The sequence below is a fragment of the Pseudoliparis swirei genome, chromosome 17 (genome assembly GCF_029220125.1).
Source record: "Pseudoliparis swirei isolate HS2019 ecotype Mariana Trench chromosome 17, NWPU_hadal_v1, whole genome shotgun sequence".
NCBI classification, from domain to species: Eukaryota; Metazoa; Chordata; class Actinopteri; order Perciformes; family Liparidae; genus Pseudoliparis; species Pseudoliparis swirei.
This window is the reverse complement of record NC_079404.1, coordinates 12009205-12036908: the sequence shown is the minus strand read 5'-3', so window position 1 is coordinate 12036908 and position 27704 is coordinate 12009205. Positions and strand designations below refer to the sequence as shown.

The 27704-nt window shown below is 39.3% G+C and overlaps 2 protein-coding genes across 4 annotated transcripts; one reads left to right on the top strand and one right to left on the bottom strand.

Moving 5' to 3' along the window:
• Positions 1-597: 597 nt before the first annotated feature.
• On the top strand, positions 598-8455 carry fbxo9 (F-box protein 9). Of its 3 annotated transcripts, XM_056435951.1 has the most exons (15): positions 602-722; positions 926-1084; positions 1311-1494; positions 2847-2912; positions 3597-3719; positions 3829-3886; positions 4281-4380; positions 5479-5606; positions 5700-5814; positions 5944-6062; positions 6381-6471; positions 6553-6648; positions 6761-6851; positions 7776-7930; positions 8017-8455. In XM_056435951.1, the coding sequence occupies exons 3-15, from the start codon at positions 1492-1494 to the stop codon at positions 8123-8125; spliced, it is 1254 nt and encodes a 417-aa protein (XP_056291926.1). In that variant the 5' UTR covers positions 602-722; positions 926-1084; positions 1311-1491; the 3' UTR covers positions 8126-8455. The 3 variants fall into 3 exon arrangements, with proteins under 3 accessions (XP_056291927.1, XP_056291926.1, XP_056291928.1); XM_056435952.1 differs by having other exon boundaries at positions 598-1084; positions 7779-7930; XM_056435953.1 differs by having other exon boundaries at positions 605-1084; positions 1311-1385.
• Positions 8456-12696: 4241 nt separating this feature from the next.
• On the bottom strand, positions 12697-26825 carry elovl5 (ELOVL fatty acid elongase 5). Its single transcript, XM_056435966.1, has 8 exons — positions 26656-26825; positions 22351-22414; positions 21803-21990; positions 19388-19465; positions 18540-18711; positions 17869-17993; positions 17190-17324; positions 12697-15070 (listed from the first exon to the last, which is right to left on the bottom strand). Exons 2-8 carry the CDS (start codon positions 22406-22408, stop codon positions 14942-14944), a joined length of 885 nt encoding a protein of 294 aa, XP_056291941.1. The 5' UTR covers positions 22409-22414; positions 26656-26825; the 3' UTR covers positions 12697-14941.
• Between the last annotated feature and the right edge of the window lie 879 nt (positions 26826-27704).

Genomic DNA, 27704 nt, shown 5'->3' with positions numbered 1-27704 from the left:
GTGTGACATTTATAAAATGAATTAATAAATTCAACATACTTTCGAAATTGTCTAAATAGCATTTATAAAACAACACAAAGAAGATGCCTGCCTGTACATCTCTCCCTCTCTCTATTCTCTCGACATAACTAACGTCAGTAAACAGTCAGTAAACAAGCCTTGAGTGCCGCGGAGTAGGTCTAGGCGAAATTTTCACAAGAACTCAAATAAATGCCGTGACGGATATCCAAACACATTTGGGGGGAATTGATGACGGTGTTACGGTTCACTATTGTAGAGTGCTCCTTCGTTCACGTCAACATGCTCCATGGTAGTCGGCAGTGTGCTTGGTCACAAGTTGATCTGGTGGTTTTTTGCCTTTCGTGGTGATCAGTGACCGCAGTGCAGGTTATTTAATTGTGCGAACAGAGTAAACCTTGTTGCTCTTGGCCTAGTGGTAAAATCTCCGTCAGTTAACCTTTTCCCCCCCCAAGGACATGAGTTCGAATCCTGTAACATCCTTATATATATTTTTGTTGTTGTTGTTTTTGGACTACAGAGTTATTCTACGTGACACATGTTTGCACAAAACAGACTCCCAATTGTATGTTGATTAAGTGTTTATTTATTTGACCAAATGTATTTCAAAGGAAGGGCAATTTGCTAACTTCCTGTTTCAACCCATAAACAACACGCGACGCTTCAAGTCGCTGGACGCTTTCTCTTCTACATCGTCTCCTCCGGTATGTTCAGACCAGACACGACACGAGAAGGTTTCTCATTGAATTGTAGAATTAAACATTGCGGCATTCGCGAGGACAGCTGCGTGTTCTCTTGCTATTATCAACATCTGCCGTAACTACGACAACAACAGACGCATTCGACCGAAGGTCGCCAGTTAACAGGGTCTCAGGTTGAACCGTAACACCGGCATCTCGTCCAGCAGCTCCTGAAGAGTCCGTCTGGAAGCTCCTCGCCTCCCAGCAGCCGGACAAAGGGCTCGGCCTTCTGGACTCGTTGAACGTGGCATGTCGGTTCCAACCTGTAGAAGGAATCAAACGGAGACTTTAATCGTCCCGTTCATCTTTGGGCCGACGGGCTTTCTGTAAGAACAACTCTCGTCTCACATCTAAAAAAACAGAAAAAAATAAATCGGAGCATGACTCCCACAATAATGTGTATTTGACTTGAATACAGAAAGGGCACTTTTTTCATCCAGGGCAAAAGGGCAGGTGCTTGAGCACCACTAGGGCTCTATCTGTGCCTATATATATATGAATGCACGTCTTAATGGGTAAATACGTCGTCTCTCGCCCTCCGTCTCTTCCTAGCTTCGCCACACTTCCTGACTTCCTGTCACTGAAGCTCCGGGACACTCAGCGGAATGGCTGCGTTCCTGCGAGCTCGTAAATATGTTCGTTGTGTTGTCCGCTTCTCCGACCGTGAACTGTAAACGTGTTGACCGCTTGTGACGATACAAACACAAACCGGACGCCTGCTAGCCACGCTGCCATGGTGGGTCCCCGTGCTTTGACGAGAGACACAGAAAGAAACGTGTTAGCCAGCTAGCGAGCGAGCTAACGCAGCTAACGTGACGTCAGTTCGGTTGTTGTTCTGCTCGACTTGTTCGGGGCTTCACTTGTTGACAAATAATAACCATTAACCTGTTATCAAACAATAACAATGAACCTATTACAACTAATGACCTGGCTGTGATCCGAGTGAAGCGACACGTCATCTTAAAATGATCGCGACGCACCTGATGTTTACAGATTAATTATCTTTTTAGCTTGAACCTTCACGGGGTCGTGCTGTTCGCGAGCTCTATTACTTCTAATAGTCAGTAGAAGTCCAGTTCTGAGAACGCGTGTCATGGTTTATTTTACACCATGATTATTATCCGTGTGGTCGGTGTCTTTATTTCCCAGAACTAACACCGTGTGTTTGAAGTAATTCAACTTTAAACTGATTAACAGAGAATACAATATAATGGTTAGAGTTCAATCGTGTCAGGATGTACAGCGGGATCTGACAAGCATCACACAACTATGTAAAAGACAAACACACGCATGTCTAGATGCACATGTACAGATAATAAATAATACATATTTAGGTGAATTGTAAAGTAATAATAGTTTGTTGGCTTTGCTGCACACATGTTGCCCAATGTAGGGGAAGCTTCTCCATGAACCGCTTATTGATTGATCTATTTGTGTTTAGTGTTAATTTATCAATAATGTACCTTGTAAAATGTTGGATTATATTGATAACTTATTATGAATATTCCATAATGGCTATAAATTGAACAGTCTGGAAGTATGTCATTAAGTTATTTTAAAAAACATTAATAATCTAAATCCTTTTACTCCTCAGCAGGGCTCTCTGGTGGACACACTCTGTAACGGCTCTGTTTCTAAATGGCCTCCAACCGAGTTCTGTGTTTCTGTCCTGCACTTTCTTGTTACTTTCTCACCAACATGTACACAGACTTTTTACAAATCTAGTCCTATTTACAAAGCAGCACATCTTAACATTTAACATGTTTGCGTGTTTATTAACCAATAACCTCAATAAGAAAGTCAGTCTGTTAAGTGCATGATATACAAAGAATACAACACAGACAAAGACAGTAACTGCAGTTACAACCTATCTTACTAACACAAGAAAACCATGACAACAGTCCGCCCTCATCATTTCTCCACACGGTTCTGCTGTATGTTTGAAAAGTCGGCTCGACATTGTCGTTCAGGTTGATGTCAACTGGGAAACCAGAAGCCACAAATCCACAATCACAGTTTTTTCACAGGTTTTCAGGACAAAAAAAACAGCTGTTGATGAATTTAAGTAAACTTAACTTCTTTGTATAGGCTGAAGAAAATGCAGATATCGAAGGTACGGATGAAGATGAAGGTTCAGATGACCCAAACCTTCAGGTGAGGAAACTTATATATATCGAGACTGGAGTAGATGACAATTAACATGTTGTTTTCTAGTTTCAAAATTATTGATGGCATTAATTCCAAGTAGCACATGCTATCTCTTATCCCTTCAGGACGTTATTATTTTTTGCTCGCTGTTTTCTTATTTGACTCTTTCTTATTGTTTTTTCCACAAAACTGTTAACAGGATGCCAGCAAGCTCTACTCACTTAATTTTGAATGAAAGTTTAATAATCTCATTCAGTGAAAGTGTCACATAAATCCATCACGTGCAGTGCAAGTATAGAATGTATTAGTACATAATACATGTACTCTAAACCCAAGCTGTCCTTGTCATAATGTTTCCAACACTTGTAGCTTCCTGGTGTCTCCTACACATTTGTTTGGATTTGCATGGACTTGTGATCACGCCGCTGTTTTATGTGTGAACCAAAATCAATGCACATCATATCACCTTTTTTGTTTTGTTACATATTTTAAAGAATACTGAGCTAAGCCATGATCTTTAAGTACAACAAAAAACTTTGTAAGTTAGAATAAAGATCACCTGTCATGCCCACTATTTTCACATGGTTCCTATTTAGAAATAGTTTTTGATAAATTCTTTTTATGAGAGATTGAGAAAACGGAAGCCCGAGACTTTTTGTGGCTCTTAATAACATTATTATTTTATTGCAGCTGGAGCTCAGTACGTTCAGAGCGCAGTGGATGTCTGAGCTCAAACGGAGCTCTGGAGCAAGTGGCCGACTGCTGCGAGCTAAAGGTCTGAAGAGGCCCCAAGATATTGCTCGAGAGGAAAAGGTGTGTTGTGAAATGATTTCTCCGGGTCATGTACATCGATGTATTGCAGCGTGCGTTTCCTGAACTGCACACTGCTGCTGAATGACCGCTGTGAGTCTTCTTCCTTCAGGCCACCGAGCTGTTCCTGAGAGCAGTTCAGGAAGAGCAGAATGGAGCTGTCTATGAGGGTACGTTCGGATGGCTGGGGATCAAATCAGCAGTGAAAGGATGACATTTTCATTTGATCACAAAACTATTCTTCTTTTGGAACTAAATGAGATGCTTACTTTTTTATTTTTAGTAAGCCTATATGTATGTGTACATATTGTAAAGCCCTCTGAGGCAAATTTGTGATATTGGGCTATATAAAATAAACGGAATAAAGAAATGCTCTATTATATCAGAGTTGTTTTGATAATACAAGCATTTCTAACTGTCAATCATGAGATGAAACCTGGGAATGATTCAACAGTTCACATGTCATCTTTAACCCCCCCCCCCCCCATATAGTTTTGCATTGCTTGAGCACCTCAATTTTATATTCTTGTTAATGTATCATCAGATGTATTTCTTTACTTGCAGCAATCAAGTTCTATCGCATGGCTATGCAGCTTGTGCCTGACATTGAGTTCAAAATCAACTACAGCCGTCCTCCTGATGCAGACCGAGTGGGAGGAAACTAGTAAGCTGCTTTTTTTATTTTGAGATATTATTAAAAATCTAATTCTGCAATGTTTCAATATAGCTTGAAAGGTCTGTTTTTCAAAATCTAGATCTCTTAAAACAAACATTTTAATGTGGTTTCCATCTTCAAGGAACATTGTGTTTCATTTAGGGCGCTCTATTAGCAGATATTGAAGATAAATACCAACAATTATGTTTTCTTTTCTGTATAATCACCTAAAAATAGTGAATAATAATGATTGTGTTGTTGTTTTCTTAGAATGAGACTCTGCCATGTTTCTACAGTAGCCCAGAACAGACAAACCAAACACTGGTTTTAGATATGGACATTTGGATTTTCACTTTATTGTGACGGCACAACACATTTCAGTTGGTTGCACTCTGCAACCTCATAAAAAGATGATGTCAAATCCTACAAACTGCACCTATTAAAGTATCAGTTAAACTGAAGAGCAGGGTTCATACGGTCATGGATAACCTGGAAAAGTCATGGAATTTCAAAATGGTCATTTCCAGGCCTGGAAAAGTCATGGAAAAAACTTAAATCATAAAAGTTTTGGAAAAGTCATGGAAATTTGTTTTAATCACATGTTCATTTACGCCGAGTTTGAAATAATTAATATGTTTTTTAAAGAAAGACGCTCAAAATATAAGCCGGCATACACTCAATACGCAACATTTTCTAAAATGTTCATGTATATACCGAGATTTCAGTTTGGTCATGGAAATTTGGTTAAAAGTCATGGAAATCCATTGGTCAAAATGTGTAAGAACCCTGGAAGAGGGAGCGTCTTCTTCTGTAACGTGGTCAGTCTACAGTTATTGTAGTTATTTTTGCATGTATTGGTAAATAGTGCAATAAGATATAATAATGTGATCCGAAAGCCATTTTTAATTTCATCTCGACTTTAAGCTTAAAACTTCCAATTTATGTTTGTGCATTGATGTAGCGTCATGGAGCCAGGATCGCGAACGTGTGCAGACCCAATAAAACAAACACCGTGCTCGTGTTAAGAGGTGTATGATGTGGAGTGCAGGCTCGTATGAGACACAGGGATACTCTCACGTCTATAACTGAACTTGTGTTTTATTGCAGCGTGGACAATAATGTCGACGGTGAAATCGAGGATCTCCTTGCCTACTTTGAGCAGGAGCTCACTCTGGAAAGCTCATTTCCAAAGATCTGCACTCCTGAGTTGGATTTGACTCAGATGCACATTTCCAGTAAAATCTAATTAATTTATTTTTAGATTATAAACATGTCTCAAGTCACTATCAACTTGTATTTTTATAAAATGTTTTTTTTTTTGACTGCAGCCTTGCCGCATGAAATCCTGATGTACATCTTCCGTTGGGTTGTGTCGAGTGATCTGGACATCGGCGCCCTGGAGCAGCTGTCTTTGGTCTGCCGTGGGTTTTACATCTGTGCAAGGTCAGACCCTCCGTCAGAACAGATAAGATATGTGATAGCTTGTTTATTAACAGCTTGCGTCTTCATTTCTATGTGCATGGTTCAAGGTTCACTCAATCTCTTTTATATTTTGTATCTATTTCTCTCCAGGGACCCTGAGATTTGGCATTTAGCCTGTTTAAGAGTGTGGGGGCGGAACTGTACCAAACTGGTTCCCTTCAATTCCTGGAGGGAGATGTTCCTGCAAAGGCCTCGTGTCCGCTGCGATGGTACTTAAGTATCTGTTTAGTTTCAGTAAACAACCAATATAGTGTGGTTTTAGGATTCTCCTCCACACAAGGATTAAATGGTGATTTTACTATTTAGAAGCCAATTTAAGGATAATGGTTCAAAACACAAGTTCCGAAGCCAAATGTCTCAAAAAGCCATTTGGCTAAATATTGCCAGTGAAAAATACCATTGGACTAATCTTGATTTTGCTTCTAAAAGGTGAATAATGCCCAATGTGAATCAGCTTTCTATTATTACTACACTGAACATCCAATGGAGATGATTTCCTGGATGTTGAACTTTCTGTTTTTTCACAGGAGTTTATATCAGCAAGTCGTCTTACATTCGTCAAGGAGAGGAATCACTGGATGGATTTTACAGAGCGTGGCATCACGTTGAGTACTACAGGTAGATGTTTAACTTTACTTCTAATCTTTTGATTGTGAGTTGTATAGATATAATAGATCAGAGTGGGCATTGTTATCACAGGTACCTCCGGTTCTTCCCTGACGGCCACGTGGTCATGCTGACCACCCCTGAAGACCCTCTGATTGTTGTTCCTCGCTTGCGTACTAAGAACATCAGGTACACCTTCTCATTCATACCAACCCAGCGAGACTGGATGTCGTAACACAAACACATTTCCCTGTGCGGGGCAGCACTTTTCACGATTGTTGAATTTTGTTTAATCTTTCAGAATGGATTCTGTTCTGCTCGGTCATTTCCGTCTGTCGCAGGAGACGGACAATCAAACCAAAGTTTTTGCTGTTGTCTGTAAGAAAAAGCAGGTGAGAATACCTTTAGGGATGAGAGGAAGATGTGTACTGTAGCAAAGACGAAGTGGGCACTGTGCGTCCATTTTTAAAGGACGAGTACGGATGTGCTTTGGTGTAACGTGACATTGTCACAAAGCCTCGTAGGGGGTAGTTATTATCGCAAAACTATTTCATAAATGTGTGTGGAGAGTTATCTAACTGTGGCCCCACACTATTTATTTTTAACTAAGTCTGAAATGAGAGCACACTGTATTTAAGGATTTGGTTTGATGCATTAAAAAAATATTTTAACCAATAGTTAAATGAAAAACAAATAATGGAAATTAAATGAAAGACTCATTGTAACTTTAAATGTCTGACACACCTGTGTTAGGCTTATCAAAATGTACATAGTCATAGATCACTCATCATTGCTATTTAAAGTAATGTGACATTTTTTATAAAACCAGAGTAAGTGGTTTTATGTATATACTACATACATTTTACAGCACCTCAACGTTGCATCTTTTAACTTTCAGAAATGTAGAAGTTTTTCTGAGCCTCTATGGAATGATCCATAAACTAAACTTGTGATAGTGTGCAATATTCTCATCATGCCTTTCTACTGTAAATGTGGTGGCAATGCATACATGTAGTGCTTTGCCGGTCACTGTAGTTTATGTGAGACAGTTAACTTATAAAGAGTCCCATCTCAGATAGGGTGGATTTATTTACTTACCACATTTGACTATTTAACCTAATACACGAGGAGGTGATGACGGAAGAAACAAGTCTTTAACTCGGTACAGTTGAGGCTGTGAAATTCAAACGTTTTCAATTTGACCTAACTAGTAATGTCATACTGATGCTCACTGAATGCTCACTTTCACTGTAAATAAAACATTTCCAAGAACGCATGAAGTGAAACGGGGTGTAAACGGTGTTATTTGTTGACAGAAGGCGACCGAGTTTCAAAGGAATCAGTTCTGCAGGCGGAACCCACCTCCAGAGGCCGAGCACAGCTTTCACGTGGGACTGCATCTGTGCTCTGGGGGGCGTCAGAGTTTCAATAAGCTGGTGTGGATCCACCACTCCTGCCAGATCACTTACAAGTAAGAGACACGGGTTAGAAAGTAGTGGAAAAGAGAAGAACACAAATCCCCATTTGTTTCCAAATTGTCCGTAATTGTGTTTTTAGGCCGACTGGAGAGACGGTTGTCACGGCGTTTGACCTGCACAGCAACTACACCCCCTTCTTCTTTGCGCGTGTGAAGAGTTACACGGCGTTCTCCGAACAGCCTCTTTGAGCTGCCTGAGAACCTCCATCGTCCCTCAAAGACCACCGCAGAGGTTCATCCGCCATTTCAAGGAAACGCATCCTCCTCAGCTTGTTAGATTTGTGTTGCAGCTGGATTACACTCGTGACCTATGAACCCACGTGTTTCCTACTAGCAGAGACTTCATGTTTCCGGTTTGCATGATAGGATACTACTTATTTTCTGATTTCAGAAATTAAGATAATCTGTTGAGAGCTAAAATAATTAGCAACCTTTCCCACCTGCTTCAAGCAATGAATGTTCTTATGATGTTTGTTTCATGGCGCACTTTCTCCCTCAAATAAACTGGTGAACAAATGTGCTCTTAGTTTGATTTAAGTGAATGACTAAAACATCAAGTGATGTTGTGGCAGCTGTCCCCAATCTGGCCTCGGCTGCTGGCTGGTTGCCAATCAGTCAGCTGCTCTGACTGATTGGCAAGCAGTCGGAAGCCGATGCTGCTGATATAAAAGGGCAGCAGAGCTGGAGGTAGAGAGGCAAGTGAGCAGAGGCGCAGTGTTGCGGTCTGCTGTGCGTTGTGTGCTGACAAATAAAATATGTCGTTCAATGAAACCGCTTGGTGCCTGGCTGATCCTTGGAGCTTTGGGGGGAAACCCACGGGTAGCGGCGTGAGACCTGCTACAGATGTGTATCGAAGAAGTTTCTTTTTTTTCATTTTTCTTTTCATTATTCTCTTTTAGTCTATGCGGTGTTATGTATGTCACCCATTTTTCCCGATATGCCAAACATTTCTTCCAGTTTGTCGTGTCGGATGCCGTTATCGTCTCCATGTTGTAAATGTCCATTGTAACGTCCATCCATGGATCCAGAGTAGGACTTTCTTGTGATAACCATTTCCTGGTGAGTCTTTTTGCCAGCCACCAGAAGTACGTTTATTAAATATGATCTCTATTGGTAGAGTTTGAAATAGATAAAGTAGTCTGGGCAGTATATTCATTTTAATGGATTCAATCCTCAGTGAAACTCAGGAACGGAATGAGGTTCCATCTTGCTATGTCGTCCTTAATTTTCCTTATTAGTGGATCATATTTATATTCTGCAAGTTTGAAAATAACTTTTCTCATATTGATACCCAGATATTTAGAGGATGTTAATTGCCATGAGATGGCATATTTATTTTCAATTTCTTTTGATGGGCTATAGTTGTAGGCAATTAAAAACTAGTTTTGTTTCATTTGAGATTTAAGTTTTAGTTGATTTGCACTGCTCTGATTTTAAAACCACTTAAGCCCCATTGCACCACCTATGGTGCATATTTGATATTGTGTTCTAAACTGTCTATAATATTATAATAAACATGAGCAAATATATTGATGTTGTACATCAAATTAAAGAAGACAACTAGGGCTACAAGTATCAGTGAGCCATTTAAACACAACTCAAACACCAACTGAAATAAAAATACAAATATCATAATCATAATTTTGTCAGGTGTCGGCCCACTCAGAACGTTTCCGTAGCTAGCGACATGTAGCTTTGTGCAATCATAAAAGAGATGTTTGAAAGCAAGAGGACTTCACACAGATTCTAAATATCTTTACAGAATCCTTCTGCACCAAAGTATCACGGAGATATAAGCCAAAGAACACATAAATATTAATCGCTTCATAGCTTTACATTCAGCAAATTCAACATACTTTTGTTCTTGAGAAGAAGAAAAAACGTTTCTCTCCCCTGCATTCCATCTGGCATGGCTTTTGTGTGTGTGTAGGTCCCTTTAAAAACCAGGCGGACTTTTGGGGAAGCGTCATAGTCAGCTGTCAGGAAGTTCAATTTCAGCGAATCGGATTTCACATTTCAAATATGGCGACGCCTTTCTGTCTCCTATTGGCTCACAGTGCTGTCAATCTTGTCTTTCTTGGTACCAATCGATTCTATTGGCTCTAAGTATTCCAATGACGTGTCGTTCTTTAAAATCCGCCCTTCCCCGGCGGAGATATCTGCGCGCGCAACAGCTGCGCTGTGACAGATCCAAAAACCGGCTTTACGCACAGCACCACTTTGTTTGATCGTTTTTTTACCTTCGCATTGAAAATGCCGGTAGGTTATGTTTTGATCGCCGTGTATTTATTTATTTATTTATTTGTATGCGTGTTATTCGCAAAACTCAAAAAGTATTGAACCGAATCGCATGCAATTTGGTGGGATGATTGCTTATTATCCGGGGACCAGTTGATTAGATTTTGGGATCGATCGGGTCAAAGGTCAAGGTCATAGGTCATGAACAGGTCAAAATCTTTCGCAGAACTCAAAAAGTATTGAACCGAATCGCATGAAATTTGGTGGGATGATTGTTTATTATCCGGGGACCAGTTGATTAGATTTTGGGATCGATCGGGTCAAAGGTCAAGGTCAAAGGTCATGAACAGGTCAAATCTTTTTGAATCACATGGAATTTGGTGGGATGATTGGTTATTATCCGGGGACCATTTGATTAGATTTTGGGATCAATCGGGTCAAAGGTGAAGGTCAAGGTCATAGAAAGGTCAACATCTTTTTTTTTACCATAGCACGATACATTTTTGTCCAATTGGCATGCAACTAATGCCAAAATGTTCATAAGTCAATGCCCAAGCTTGTGATATGCGAAGGTATGCGCTCTACCGAGTGCCCATTCTAGTTTATCTTTGATTTACTGTTTTAAAGCCACATAATGATGTATTTGCATGTATTGAACACCACAAGTAAAAGTGAAAGTGAAATAAATGGTTTGGTACATGAGAAAAGTCAAATGGCACAGATGGTGCTTCAATGTGCCCAAATGCAAATTTTAGAGACCTCACCTAAATTCTCTTTACTAAAAAGTCTCCAACTATTGTTCTGCTTTATTTTTTCTGAGTCAAACTTTGCAGAGAGTCTGTTCACAAGTTGTATTATTATCTGGGTAATTTTAGGCCTTTGCTGTGCATCCATCCAGGATATATTCATCCTGAAAGTGCTTTTTTTTCTAATCGAACCTGAAACTTCTATGAAAATAGAATTCATCTTTATTTACTCTTAACCAGTAACATATATGCTAATATTTACACATCTGAACAAAAGCTCACATGTGTTCCCTTTATTATAACACCAACATTATTCAAATAGCTTGTGTGGTTGCAGAGCTACACCCTTTTTAGTTTGGGTATGTCATTGTGAGCAGAAACCTAAAAAACCGGGTGGGGGTCAAGAGGTTAAAGCCTTTAGGCTCTAGCTTTATAAAGAATACATATGATATGCATATTGCTTTAAGGTGTAGGGCAGCTATCAGGGTATTGGTGCAAACTTAACCTAAATCCAAATGAAAAGATTAAATAGGTATCCACACAAGAGTGGTTTGAGGGAGGAGCCGAGAACAGTTAACACCATCGCCCCGCCCTCTCAGCCTCCAGCAGGCCATGGCCTCTGAAAAAATCCATCAGCAAGGCATTGTTTGCATCGTGTCCAGCCACCAGACGCGCCACACAAGTGCCTCTGTCCTGTCAAACGGAGCTGTGTCACACAGGTAGCTGCTCACTGCTGAGGAGGTCGGAGTGGTCGAGTGGGGAGATAGTGTGCTTGGACAAAGCAGCTGTCAGGAAGGATTTCTAAGAACATCTTGAGGAACAAGACATATATATATTGTCTTTTTTTTTTATCACTCAGAAAAACACACCTGATTTATGTCGGGTTCAATTATTTTAGTTTGCATTCAAGATTGGACTTTTATAACCAAGCACGTTAAACATTCTTTCATAACAAAGCTCACAAAGAGCTGGGTGCCGATATCACGCCTGAGAAAACACAAACACACTTCTAAGAAAGGATTCCCTAACTTCAACTTCGATCCACTGAGAGCACTTATTGATGGACCTAGAAGGGAATCAATTCAAGAAATGTGAGACGGAACACATGTGTTTTGGGGGAAACTTTTAATATCTGATAGAACATCTGAAAATCTCAAATGCTTAAATTTGAAAATTAAATATCCCCATTTAACATTGTCCTTCACTACAGAATAACCTATATTGTATTCGATGTGTTTATTAAGTTAATTTGAAGATAAAAAATGAATAAAACACAGTATTTTAGTGCATCAACTCTCATGGCTAAAGTTGGAATAGACTTTATAACCTGAACCAATATTTCACATCACATAGGTTAATTTCTTATGTAAATAAGTTGCAGTAGACTAATAGATACAGCATTCTTACCGTAAGTATATCTGGTTTATTAGAGCCAGCTTTGATTTTTAACAATATGCCTTGAAACATACTCATTAAAATTAAAAAAACAGGCTAATGAGCTAAATGCTAATTGTGCTAACATGCACACTATGCCATGCTGTTGTAAATATATATACGTATAACTTAACGATGCTTAGCTTGTTAACATTGGACACATCAGCCTTATTGCAACCAGACCACATGTCTGATATGGCTGCTACATGTTAACACAAACATTAAGTAAAAATGAAAAAATATTATAAGGCTTAGAGAACTCTTAACTCTGCTGCTGTACATATTGTATTATTATTATTATTTCTAGCAATTACATGTTCAAGGAAAGAAAACAAGTAGGTATACAATCTACTTTTTTTTAATGAGTTACAGGAGTAAAGCATGAGTCACAACATGTCAACCCAGATCTATCCCACATTTCAGAAAATATATATTTATTTATTTTAACAGTCTATAAAAATGTATGCAATACATTATTACTTAGTTATTATTATTACTTGGCCTTTTCCAATTAGGATCTTGTTAAATGCTAATCCAGCCCTTAATTATATAAACTCTATTTAGCTTTAGCACTTTCACCTTGTACAAAAGAGGAACTGCAACATGGATGGCATGTAGCAGGAAATACTTTAACTATAAGTACATTTCTGAGTAGTTACGGCTTACGCTGGTTTAACAGGTTCTCTCTTATTTGTAGATTTCTGCGAATCAGATTTATCAGGAATATACAATTGTATGAATTATTAAGAATGTATAGTTTCTGCTGCAGTGAAATTGAATCTAGGTCATCTAAACATTTCACCAACATGCTCATTCAGTGGTTAAAGTCACAAACATCCTTGTAGTATTGTTTTCTATACCAGCATTTACTGTGTCGGCCCCTAGCAATAGTTTAGTGAAGAAGTACGTAACATAAAAATAAGGAACACAAAGGAATAAATAGTTCAATCTCCACAACCTTCTTTTTCCACAAAACAACTAAACAATTCTCTTGTGAGGACTTTATGCTTTCACTTTAAAAACATGTTCATATGGTAAAATTGTTTTCGGAAAAAGTTAAAAGAATAGTTTTTGGGAAATGTGTTTGTGAGATAAATGAGAAGATTCCAGTCTTTAAACTATGCTAAGCTAACCAGCTGCGAGACAGTGTACAAGCATATCTCTCAACTATTATATTATTATATAAGATAAACATCCCTGTTGGTTTAGTATGTTTCAGTTGTTCGGAATGATAGTTCAGAATATTTGATATATTAAAAATCAGGCACAGGTTTATTACTGGAATTTTGACAGATATTAGTCTGAAATGGACCAACATGAATCTGGTCATAGCATATTGAAAAGATGAAATTAGAAACAAAATAAACTGGTCCGGAAGGCACCATATTTATCTAAAGACTCGAAAAAACTACCAGATATTTATTGACAAAACAATTCCATCTCATGATCCATTTAGTAGCTTTTTGAAGCTTTAGGTCATATCACATGATCTTCCTCAGTCGATAGGGTTTACCACATTTACATTTACATTATTTTGGACAATGTAAAGATAATCAAAATCAAAAGCTCTACTATTTGGACATTTTGGTGAGATTATTTGTAAACTGCTGTTCCCACGGTCAATAATGACAATATTGTAAGGTTTATTCAAATATAATATACTGGAGTGTTTATATTTGAATTATACAATATGATAAGATTATCTTGATAGACTACCCAAGTAGTTGACAACAATAAGCAGCTGCACTTCAGACCTATATTTAATTAATTTAAATAAATGTAAGTTCTAATTGCATTCACTGGGAAAGCTACAGTAGATATTATATTTATGAGATGAAACACACACACACATATATATATATATATATACATATATATATATATTATAACATAGGAATATCAAGGAGGATATATTTTATATTGTGCCCATGAAACACAATTGCCCTGTAACATTGTATCTGGTTTAATAATGAATCCCTGAATGCAGTACACTATGCTTTGGTTATGTTTTGGTTAGATGGCTAAATATTCCAAACTAGAGAGCTCTGCAAATGTATCGGCCCTACAGCAAAACGTCTTCTGGTGCAATCTGTCAATAACAATGTGTGACAGTATAACACAGGGCAACATGTAGGTGTATGTGAGGTAAAGCAAGACACAGGATGTATGCCCGTGTTACACTTAAGGACCACAGTCAACGTTGTTGTTTTATTTGTCCTTTGGGTTGGTGAAAGAGACGTTATTGACAGCTGAAACATTCATCTTTGGACCTTTTATGTGAAAAGCATCATTGAATGAATCAAAATGTGTTTAATTGCTGGTAGAAAAATGTTTTTTGGCTTTGAAGTGAATTTCTTCTCGAGGTTGGGTGAGGTAATACTGTGCAGCCATTCTACAATAATCTTGAGTATTTATTATTCAATACCATGAGTAGGAACGTGTGCAAAAAGATGGAAAGTCTCTGGATATATGTGACTATGGCTTATTTCATCTCAAGTGAGTGCTAAACTATTGGAGATAAGAAGATACATATACCTCCTCGCAGCATCAGCTAACCCGCTACAGTGAGGCGGCGGCTTCTCAAACGTCAATCCACCCGTAGTTTCCTGTGTGCAGAGCGTTCCGTGGGCGGCTTCCCATTGGCATGTCCATTTGTTAAAGCAGGAGAGCCATTGTGGTGCTCCTTCTTCAGAGAAACACTGTGCTTTTTGTAAGTCTTGTAAGAGACAGAAATAACACATTAGAAACTAGAACGGGCACTCGGTAGAGCGCATACCTTCGCATATCACAAGATTGGGCATTGAATTATGAACATTTTGGCATTAGTTGCCAATTGGACAAAAATGTATCGTGCTATGGTAAAAAAAAGAGTTTGACCTTTCCATGACCTTGACCTTGACCTTTGACCTGATCGATCCCAAAATCTAATCAACTGGTCCCCGGATAATAAACAATCATCCCACCAAATTTCATGCGATTCGGTTCAATACTTTTTGAGTTTTGCGAATAACACGCATACAAATAAATAAATACACGGTAATCAAAACATAACCTTCCGGCATTTTCAATGTGAAGGTAATAAACACAATGTTTTAACTGACAGTTAAAGAAGGCGAACCGGTTACTTCATGATTAAATGTAATGACTGAAACACAAATTCATTTTTTAACTCTGAGATATAAGTTATTTAGAAGCAGTGTTTTTACCTTCGCATTGAAAATGCCGGAAGGTTATGTTTTGATCGCCGTGTATTTATTTATTTGTATGCGTGTTATTTGCAAATCTCAAAAAGTATTGAACCGAATCGCATGAAATTTGGTGGGATGATTGTTTATTATCCGGGGACCAGTTGATTAGATTTTGGGATCGATCGGGTCAAAGGTCAAAGGTCATGAACAGGTCAAAATCTTTCGCAGAACTCAAAAAGTATTGAACCGAATCGCATGAAATTTGGTGGGATGATTGTTTATTATCCGGGGACCAGTTGATTAGATTTTGGGATCGATCGGGTCAAAGGTCAAAGGTCATGAACAGGTCAAAATCTTTCGCAGAACTCAAAAAGTATTGAACCGAATCGCATGAAATTTGGTGGGATGATTGTTTATTATCCGGGGACCAGTTGATTAGATTTTGGGATCGATCGGGTCAAAGGTCAAAGGTCATGAACAGGTCAAAATCTTTCGCAGAACTCAAAAAGTATTGAACCGAATCGCATGAAATTAGGTGGGATGATTGTTTATTATCCGGGGACCAGTTGATTAGATTTTGGGATCGATCGGGTCAAAGGTCATGAACAGGTCAAAATCTTTCGCAGAACTCAAAAAGTATTGAACCGAATCGCATGAAATTTGGTGGGATGATTGTTTATTATCCGGGGACCAGTTGACTAGATTTTGGGATCGATCGGGTCAAAGGTCAAGGTCAAAGGTCATGAACAGGTCAAAATGTTCTTGAATCGCATGAAATTTGGTGGGATGATTGGTTATTATCCGGGGACCATTTGATTAGATTTTGGGATCAATCGGGTCAAAGGTCAAGGTCATGGAAAGGTCAAACTCTTTTTTTTTACCATAGCACGATACATTTTGTCCAATTGGCATGCAACTAATGCCAAAATGTTCATAATTCAATGCCCAATCTTGTGATATGCGAAGGTATGCGCTCTACCGAGTGCCCATTCTAGTCTTCATATAGTTTGGTCACACATTTAAGGAGGCCCAATCAAAACAAAAAATATTTTTCAAATATCACATTTTCAAAACAACATTGGCCTCAAAGCTCCAGTATCAGAGAGGTTATAAGCAACATATATCTATATATATATATATATATATATATATATACAGTTGTATGTGTAATAGGAATGACAAGGCTGACATTAGCCACTATTTTTAACATATATCCTGAAAATACTACATAGCCTGTTTGCTTCTTACTAAATATGTATATTTATTTTAAAACAGGTCATGACTATAAAGTTTAATTTTAAAGCAAACTTTTACTCAAACAAAGTAACTACTGCATTTTGTTCATGTACATGTGGTGGTGTAGTGAGTATCTACAGCAGCAGGATGGAGTTGGTTGGATTGACTCCAATGGCCATGTTCACTGTAGTGAAGGAACATGTTGCCCCGAGCAACAGTTTGGCTCAATCATGTGATGTTATTATTTTGTTGTACAATAATGGAGACCGCTATTACAGGCTTTGGCTTAACAGAAAATAATTAGGGTCAATATATTTTCAATTTGGGTCTCTTGCTGACTGTAATAATACATCACCAAATGTATACTTTAACCTCATTAATTAACCATTTAGAATGGAAAAAACAACTAACCTGCATGTAGAAGTTTGAGAAAAGGAAAATGAGCGTGACCATGTAACTTATTTGGAAGTACAGCCATCCGTTGGGGAAGCTACATGGCCAAATGACTGCGCACATCGTCTGGGACGTGGTTAAAAAGAACTGGATCTGTGGAGGAAACATGACACATACTAGAGCGGAGGTGACACACGGAGCCTAGAGATACATCATATCGATCCACAGCCTCACATATCTTTTAGTGGGCGGTGAAAATGTCTGCACTGTATTAGAACTAGACTCTTCTAGGACTCTTTCAACATCTAAATAGCAACATAATGCTCCACAATGTAAAGTGAATATAACAATTAGCACACACAAACCAAAGGTTAACTTTGTTTTACAACCATGCATTTTTAAAAGGACAGATTAAACTGCCTACTAGTATATTGAATAGTTCAATTAATTACATCAAACACCATTAAAAGGCTGATGCATCAGTAATAATGATCCAATATAATATACGGTGTACGTATGTTTACTATATCAGGATTAAATGAGCCTTTTTCTACATTATAACGACTTCTACTTTTGATAATTTGAATTTAGCTGATACTACTTGATTTTAACTTACTTTGTTATTCTATTATTCCTACTTTTATTTCACTTCAGCACAAATATATAAGCACTTCTTTCACCTCTGAGCAGAACCCACCAGCTGTAACTGCGTGATGTACTTCTTCCACCAAAGGTACGGCCGTACGGCTGGGATGGCCGACAGGCCGTAGTAAGAATACATCACCACGTGGACGAAGCTATTCAGGGAGGCGCCAAAGTACGCTGAAGAGACACAGAGGAGCGACGCAGGAAGTTACTCATGTACTGCAGTCAATATCGGTCAGTGAATGGCAAGTGACGTCTATTATGATCATAGAGGGAACAACTTGATGTTGGTGTGGAACCATTACTATAACGTAATGTAAAATCAATAGAAGCTATTAACAGTAAAGTAATACAGGATGATATAGTGAACATCCCATGAATAATGAAATGTGTTTCTAGATCTGAAGTGTCACATTATATTTAAATCTATAGTAAAAGGCCATTTATGTGGAGAATGTCAGTGTATGAAAATTGCCCACTGCATAACACGCAGACTGCGGTGCTGTTTCCTGCACAACTTTAATAGAAAAGCACAAAAGGATATTTAACACCGTGCAGCAGTGTTCGGATCACTTTGTGTCCTTTAAGGCTTTGTGGGGAGAACCGGCTGAAGGGTTTAACATTAGAGCAATTGAATTATTTTTGCTCTCTTTGGGGCCAAACCGTTAATGCGGTTACGCCAGTGATTTGAGTCCCCGGAGGGTAAAGTTGTGTAACACTCACAATGGCCACAGGGGACCCAGTTCATAACAAACCACCAGATATTCAGCATGCTAGCGTGGTGGTAGAGGTGGAGAAACGTGATCTGGTGATTGTTCTTTCGTAGTATGAAGAAGAAGGTGTCCATGAACTCAATGAGCTTGGAGAAGTAGTACCACCACAGGACATTGGTGATCTGAGAGGAGATGCAGCAAAACAACAAAGGGTTAAAGAGGAATACAACAGAAGAAAAAAAACTTCTGAAAGAAAACAATAGAGAGCTGGCCGATCAAAAAATTACAATTAAGAAGTTATTTTAACATTTATAATACATTTATAATACAAAGTGATAAGCAGAAGTCTTCCTCAAAGGCCCTTGAAAGTTCAAGATCGTAAAGCAACATAACTATCTCTGCCGTGGCACAGTGATAAGCCGTTTGATTTAATCACCGCAGAACTGCAAAGCCGTGCACATTTCCCTGGGAGCCTCGTTTTCACCTCCACTGAGCTCAGTAGGGCAACTGAAGAGAGGCATCATGATGAAATGAGTCGGATTAAATTGATCCTCCTGTCTGTGCAGTTTATCCGATGGGATTTACAGGTACTTGCCCATAGAAAAAGAAACACACATTGTGCTATCATAAATCTATCTATATCTATCTATCTATCTTTCTATATATATATATATATATATATATATGCTTGCTGTCCTACAATAATTGGTAATTATATGTTTACTTGTCATAATATTATCAAGAAACAGAATAGGAAATAAGATGCCAAACATGTGATCAAGTGAAAATATTATTTTATATTTTATAATTTTAAACAATGATAAAAGAGGTTCCACAGCGTAATGCAGACTGACTCACCTTATTATCCACTTCCTGTGCACTGTGAGTGTCCTGGCAGTAGAAGTTGTAGCCTCCGCTCCACACAGCAGTAACAAGCTAATGAATGACAGTGATAACGTTAAGTTAATACATATTTTGCACAAAAACAATGTAAAAGTGAAACAATCTTTCCCTTCCCTATGAGTAATACACACATGCACAGACAGATGGCAAGTCCCACTTCTGTCCATCCGGAGAGAGGGATCCTCCTTTGTTGCTCTTCCGGAGGATTCTTTCCTTTTTTCTACCTTTAAGGGGTTTTTGGGGAGTTTTCCCTGATATGAGGTCCCTGGACCGAAGATTTCATATTTGTACAGATTGTAAAGCCCTCTGAGGTACATTTATCATTTGTTTTTTTTGGCTTTACAAAAATAAATTGAATTAAATTCAATATATTCTGTCTCATATCGGTTTGTCGTCAATATTCTCATGATGTATTCTAATAACATAAAAATCAGCTAATGTAGTATAGGTCCCACACTTCATATGAGGCAAATATTTATTCCAGGAATGTATAATATTTAACAAAAACATTCCTTTTGATTCATTCACGATTAAAACATGTACACCATGACAACACTACAAAAACTAGACAAACAGTCCATCAGACACACAATGACAACAAGAAGTGTATACTAGACAAAGTTAAAGCAAGTATACCAATTAAAAACAAAGATGGTAATATCCCTGGTTAGACCTGCTTGTCATACGCCTGGGTCTCTCAGACTCAACACAATCTTTATCAAAGACTTCAGAAGGTTATTTTTTCAGACTTGACAAAATCCATAATAATAATAATTATTTATTGTATAACTATGTTTATAGGCTGAGTAGTGTTCTTTTTGACTAGTAAACTAATCTGTATGTGTACAGTCAGTTCCATGTCCCTTTAAACAACAATTATTCTAATGCGAGTGTGTAGACAGACATAAGCCGTACTCTAAGTTTATATAACTGTGATTCTTTCTTCAAAACAACCGCAGCATTAGTCAGCCTTTAAATATACAAAATTAATCACAATCAGATTTAATCACAATCATTATGTGACCAACCGCTGTGACCTGGAAGCTAGACAAGAACAAAACTGCCTTGTACTTTGAACCACATCAGGTGGCATTGATTTTGGAGTGCCAAAGGTTCACCCCGTGGTCAGAGTCCAGAGTACTTTGTGATTTAATGGATCACAAACAGTCCACTTGAGCCTGATACAATGCAGATGGATGGCTGGATGGGGAGTACAGACACTTTTAGACTCACATGTTTACCAAACGGCTTCATCTGTTTCTGACTTCCTGGTATTTACACAATCTTTCCAATCACTTTGATAACTAGAACGGGCACTCGGTAGAGCGCATACCTTCGCATATCACAAGATTGGGCATTGAATTATGAACATTTTGGCATTAGTTGCATGCCAATTGGACAAAAATGTATCGTGCTATGGTAAAAAAAAAGATGTTGACCTTTCTAATCAACTGGTCCCCGGATAATAAACAATCATCCCACCAAATTTCATGCGATTCGGTTCAATACTTTTTGAGTTTTGCGAATAACACGCATACAAATAAATAAATAAATAAATGGCGATCAAAACATAACCTTCCGGCATTTTCAATGCGAAGGTAATTAAAGTCCGGCCACTGTTGCTACAACTTAAACAGCATATTCAGCTCAGACGCTGTCACCCCTTCTCTAATTACCCATGTATGTTTACCTCCATCAGTGCATTGATCAATTTCAATTTAATTACAATTCATTTAGCCAGCTGTTTGTCGATAGTAGTTTTCCAGCAAACAAAAGATGGCTGTTCCGATGTCTGCGAGGGCGTTGGAGGGATTGGATGGCTGAAACAATGAGCCCGTCAGCGTCCAGCTGTGACCCGCTCACTTCCTGACAGCATTGTCTCTAACGGTCGCGCTCAGTGAGAGACGCATGTCGCAATAGGCCCAAGTCTATTCAGTGAACGACATTTTTGGGAACTATGCTTATAATAAGATACATTATGTTAATTTGTGAGTTTTGGAAGTGTTGCTAGGGGGATTTTGTTCCCCTCGGACAGAGCCAGGCCAGCTGTTTGCCCCCCGCCTCCAGTCTTAATACTAAATTAAGCCAACTGGCTGATGGCTGAAGATTCATATACACATGAGAATGGTATTAATCTCATCCGACTGTCAAGAGAGCAAATAGGTGCATTTTCCAAAATGTCAAAGTATTCCTCTAGTTAAACATATATATCTGGTCATATTCCCACACGAGAGTGTTTTGTTGTGAGGCTGCTGCACAGATTCAGGTCAATTTCCTCTTTTGTCTTTTGTCATCTGTTCCTCGTGTGACGTTGCAGCGATTGCTTTGGCCTACTTCAACACATCGCTCAGTGCCGAGCAGTCGGTTTACCTCATAGAACATGTAGAAGGACAAGAGTGTGAGGCCCAGGTTGTAGAGCACCAGGAGGCCTCTGCAGGAGTACGGCTGCCTCCGTTTCATGTACTTGGGCCCCGTCCACACGATCAGAAGGTACATGACTGTGAGTGCAAAGGTCGGTGGGTAGTTGTCGAGCAGCAGCCATCCTCGCACCCGCTGATCTGAAATGTGGAGATAGAGAGCACTGTTTTTAGGCCTCATTGCTAACAGCAGATGCTCTTGAAAAGTGAAAAGCAGCAGCAGTGCTCACTGAGGAATGTTTGCTCGACACATAGAAAGGTTGGCAGCAAGAAGGTGAAAAACCCCAGCAGGCCCCGTGTGCAAGTTCATGTAATGTGTGACTGGGTCAAAGGTGTGATGCCCTTAATGCCGCGACCTTGACCTTTCTGATAACTGGAGTCCGCTGCTGAGCGTTTGCAGTAAATACAACATTGGCAACATGTTGGAAGACAAACACGTGAACGACAACAGCAACACATTTCATATTAGCAACTCAGGAGGACAATATGAACATGACTTACCCCTGGGTCCCATCCATGACTCGAAGTAAGTGTTCAGTTCATGATTGAAAGTCTCCATTTGTCACTTAAAAACAAAACAAAACAATTTAAACAATTTAAAGCAGTATGAACCTGCTGAACATCACATACATGACTGGCATATTAAGTAAACATTGGTCTGAAACGCCCCGTAGAGGCGAGGGGAGCTATGTCTTTGTTTATCAGTACAAGTGAGATATGCTACTTAGTGATTTGACACATTTTGTTGTCAAAAAATATTTATTAATGCAGCGTTAAGTATAAAAAGTTATCTGAATCTGCCTGACAGAGGAGATCAGTTAGTGATCACAACAACAGTCTTTTGGAAATTCTGATTAACTCTAAATAGTGCTTAAATTACCAAATGTTACTCAATATTGTGAACTTTGATCCATGCCTATCGTATCTGTACAGTAAATATGTCGTCTCTCTTCTACGTCCCACGTCCCAATACCTGATCCTTCACATCGCTGTGGTTTCAAACAACAGATCAAATGTGTTTCTTGTAAAACAAGAGGCCATCAGGCAGATAACCTCATATATGTTCAATGATTAGTGATTGTTTGGCTTTTAGATTGTTGGAAATGATGAGATTTGGAGATTTATTACTGCTAATGTACTACAGGTTTTGGAAATCAACGATTCTTGTCTGGCCCAGGCGAAGCTGCCCCATTAATTTTGATAAAAACGTCTTTAAATGTCTGTGCATGTTCTGCTGCCAAAGCTGTCAAATTGTGGCGGTACATTTTTGTTATTTGTTGTATCCAGTACTGATTCAAACAGCTGTGCCCCAGGTCAGGAAAAGTTTAAAAGTGCAGATTTCCTCTCTACTTTTTCCATAAACAGTAGAATTGATCATATCATTTCAGATTCCACTGCTATGCCTGAGAGTCAGATCAACCCTGCGGTATAAAGCAGAAGGCTATGTATGGCGTCGCTGTATGAATGTCTGGATATGGTTTATTATCAGAAGTTTGAAGTTATTATTACTGGTTTGTCCACTAAGGTATGGTCAAACTGCGGGAACGTTTTTTGACTGAGATCTAAGCCTGGACAAACACCTTTATTTTCAGTCATCTTTTTACAATCGAGAAAACTGTAAAGCAGACTTTAAATAGCATTGATGTAGCTTTCTCACAACTCGGGAATGGCCACCCTCTCCAGGAAGGTATCCCATACAGTTGTGACAAGATCATTCACACTGCACAAACAAATCCCTGCAGCGGTTTTCTTACTGTAGACCTCTTTATGTGTCATCACCTCAGAGGTACTGGCACCTTCCTGCAGGCCTTTACATTGTTTTCTGCATCACTTCAAGCTTTGCACAAAATGCATCTCAATTCAATCATGCAGCTCAAAAAAGTCAGGACTATTAGAAATAAGTGGGCACACCAGTGATGTTGTTTACATTTAATCCATATAAAAAGGTATACATTAAAAGGCCGGTAAATAGACGTAATTGGATTATTAACCCGGACGATTATATTCCACAATCTTACCAATGACTCTTTTTTTCATGTTAGATAAGTTAGATGAGTGCTATTGTTCAACTCAGCACCGTATATATAGAGACTTGAAACGTATGATGAACGGCTACACAGGCAGGATATTACTGATTGTTCAACACTATTGTTCCCGCCAAGCTCGACACCAAGCTCAGAGGTCTAGGCCTGCACTCTACCATGTGCAGCTGGATACTGGACTTCCTGTCGGGCCGCCGCCAGGTGGTGAGGATGGGCGGTACCACCTCAGAGCCGCTGACCCTCAACACGGGAGCCCCTCAGGGATGCGTGTTGAGCCCTCTCCTCTACTCCCTGTACACCCACGACTGCACGGCCATGCACAGCTCCAACGTCATCATCAAGTTTGCTGACGACACAACAGTGTTGGGGCTGATCACCGACGACGACGAGACAGCCTACAGGGAGGAGGTTGGATCACTGGTACAGTGGTGCCAGGAGAACAGCCTCGTCCTCAACGTCAAGAAGACCAAGGAGCTGATCGTGGACTACAGGAAGCGGAGAGGAGAGCACACCCCATCTCCATAGACGGAGTTGCAGTAGAGGGTCAGCAGCTTCAAGTTCCTCGGCGTGCACATCTCCGAGGACCTCACATGGACCACGCACACCACTCACGTGGTGAAAAGGGCCCAACAACGCCTGTATTTCCTTAGGCGACTGAGGAAATTCAACATGGTCCCCCGGATCCTCAGAACACTCTACACCTGGACCATCGAGTGTTCTGACAGGTTGCTTGACCGTCTGATACGGGAAGTGCACGGCCCTGGAGCGTAGGGCACTACAGAGGGTGGTGCGGTCGGCACAGTACATCGTTGGAGGTGAGCTTCCCTCCATCCTCGACATATACACCAAGCGGTGCGTGGCCAGGGCCAAACGGATGATGAAAGACAATAACCACCCCGGCCACAAACTGTTCACCCTTCTACCGTCAGGCAGGCGATACCGCAGTATCAAGTGCCGCACAAACAGACTGAGGGACAGCTTCTTCAGTCAGGCCATCAGGCTGCTGAACAAGGACTGAGACCCTCATTAACACTACACACCAGAACATATTCTGTGAATATCTATGGCCATGGTGTATATTTTATTACATTGTTTTATATAGATATATATTGTATATATATATTGTATGTATATACATATATATATACATATTGTCTCAAAAAAGTGTATATTTTATTACATTGTTTTATATATATATATTGTCATGATGTATATTCTATTACATTGTTTCATATATATATATATTGTTAATACTTTCTTCTTTTTTGTGTGGATATTGTATAGTTTATTCTCATTCTTATTCTTTTTTTAGTCTGCTACTGCTGTCGGGTGTTTTGCACATAAGAATTTCACAAACCGATTATACTTGTATAAAAGGGGATGTGACAATAAAAACTTGAAACTTGAAACTTGAAACTTGATAGCTTCATTTATCCATAAAACAGAATATGGCTTATTCTGGTCATCCCCAGTCCAGTAATATCTGTGCTCTGATTATCAGAGATGCATTAGGCTCCACCAAAACATGATAATCTGCAAGGCCTTAATCAGAGCATGATGAGCCCAACAGGAGAGCAGCAAGCGGTCAGTCAATGAGTCTGTGGTCGCAAAATGTGCCATTCAAAATACGTCTAAACAACCAGAGGAAACACTAATGCATCATCTGGATGTGGTTTCATCAATGCAGCTGCTAATGACTCATTCAAACTAATACTGTAAGAGTTAGGGTGCGCCAATATGACAATATACATGCACAACTATATCAATGTTTATACCAAGGTAGCTTGCTCAGATCAGAATGTATTCGGTCATTGTGGTCAATGTTGAATTAACAGGACTTCTATATTTCCATTTTGGATTTGTACATGATTTTTGCATTTATGTGATGATGTACCAGTAAAAGGCAGTTGAATGTTTCACTGTCATTTAGACATGTACAATTACAGATTACAGCCAGTTGTGAGACTGGTTATCGTCTGTCTCTTGATCTTTCATTGAGAGGTCATGTCACAGCATCGCAGTAAAAGACAGAAACTGTCAACGAACAATCATCCCAAAGTGAACTCGCTCTCTCTCTATCGCCAGTAAGGCGATACATGCGTTTGTCAAACAATAACATCCATACGCAATCATCCATCGCCTCTGCAAAAAGACTTTTAAATGTTACATCGAGGTTTCTTTTGTTATCCATTATCTATAGATTTCCCCCACAATGTAGCTCATTGGTGTGTGTGTGTGTGCGTGTGTATGTTTCTCTATGTATGTTTCTCTCCAGATGCTCAGGATGAATTGATGTTTGGTGGGATTGATTACATTGTTTTGAAACAGCAGCAAACGCAACATTAAAGAGTTTTCAACTTTGAATCAAACGTAGAGTTTACATGTGGACATATGCATGCAGCATTCGGCTGCCTGCCTGCATAGTAATATGTTAGCGTTATTATAATGGGGAACCGTGAATGAAAAACAAACGTCTTGAAATGTCCTTACCACCTAAGCCTGGTAGTATATAACGCATACAGTATTTTACATCGGGGTCAACTCAAAGATGAAAGCTCTGACGTGATGACGACTGTTAACTCATTACATCATGCTCTAATTTTGTAACTCAAACTTCCAGAGAGGAATTAATGAATTAAAAAAACACTTCTCGCCTCCTGTCGATGCATCCAGGCTCCAGAGGTCTCATCCAAAAACTCATCGCGCAACATTTTCCCTTTAAAGAAAACCCCCTCAACAAAACAATAACAATAGAAAGCCTCACCGTGAAGCTCCGCCGCCGTCCGGTTCGCGTCGGCCAGAGAACGGGTGGTGTTGCCTGTGGATGGGAAGATGCAGCTGTGCGCCACCTTTCGAGGCGGGGAGGGAGAGAAGAAGCGGCCGTAACCTCGGCGGGCTGCGGGTCCGAGCACAGTGCGCAGCCTTGTCGCTCAGCGGAAAAGAGTGGGAGAAACACGCCGCCTGGCCCCATGCCCTGCAGAGGGCTGCAGCCAGGAGGTGACCCGGTGTGTTGCAACCACACACGCACACGCGCACGCACGCGCGCGCACACACACACACACACACACACGCACGCACGCACACACACATTCACAGAGATGACATCTAGGCTTCCTGTGATTGCACGAGGCTTCCTGTACATTGTGATCTCGAGGCATGTGAATACTGTAAAAGTCCGGAAAATATAGGGTCAGCTGTGTTTTGTTTTTGTATTTGTATATATTTTTAACATCACTTACATGTAAGATATTTAGGATACTTAAATAAAAGTAACAATGTCCAGTGTACAAACACTCTGTTGCAAGTCCTGCATTCAAAATATAGTCATCAACATATAAAGTAGGAAAGTCAAAGTACTCATTGTGCAGAAAGGCCCCTTATATCAGTGTATTATAGTGTGATCACTAATGTTGATACTGGTAAAGGAGCTCATGTCAACCACTTTATAAAAACTACTGCTGGTAGCTTCATATATTATAATGCCATAATATCATAATGTGTTAGTTATATTTAATATTATTAATGTGAATCTGCAAAGTAATTAATTCTGTTTAATCCATGTTGTGGAGTGAAAGAATAAAGTAGCATGAAACAAAAACCCAAAGTACACCTCAAAATCAAATGTATGCAAAAACAAAGCAAAAACATTATAAATAGTGGTGAAAGAAGTAAAAGTCCTGCATTGAAAATATTTTAAACGCAAAAGTACATTATTAATGTTAAATATTAAGCTACTTCAAAAAATAAAATAGGTGATGCAGAAAAATGTTCCCTATTGTTGGACTATTTAATAGTTATAATTATTATTTCTAC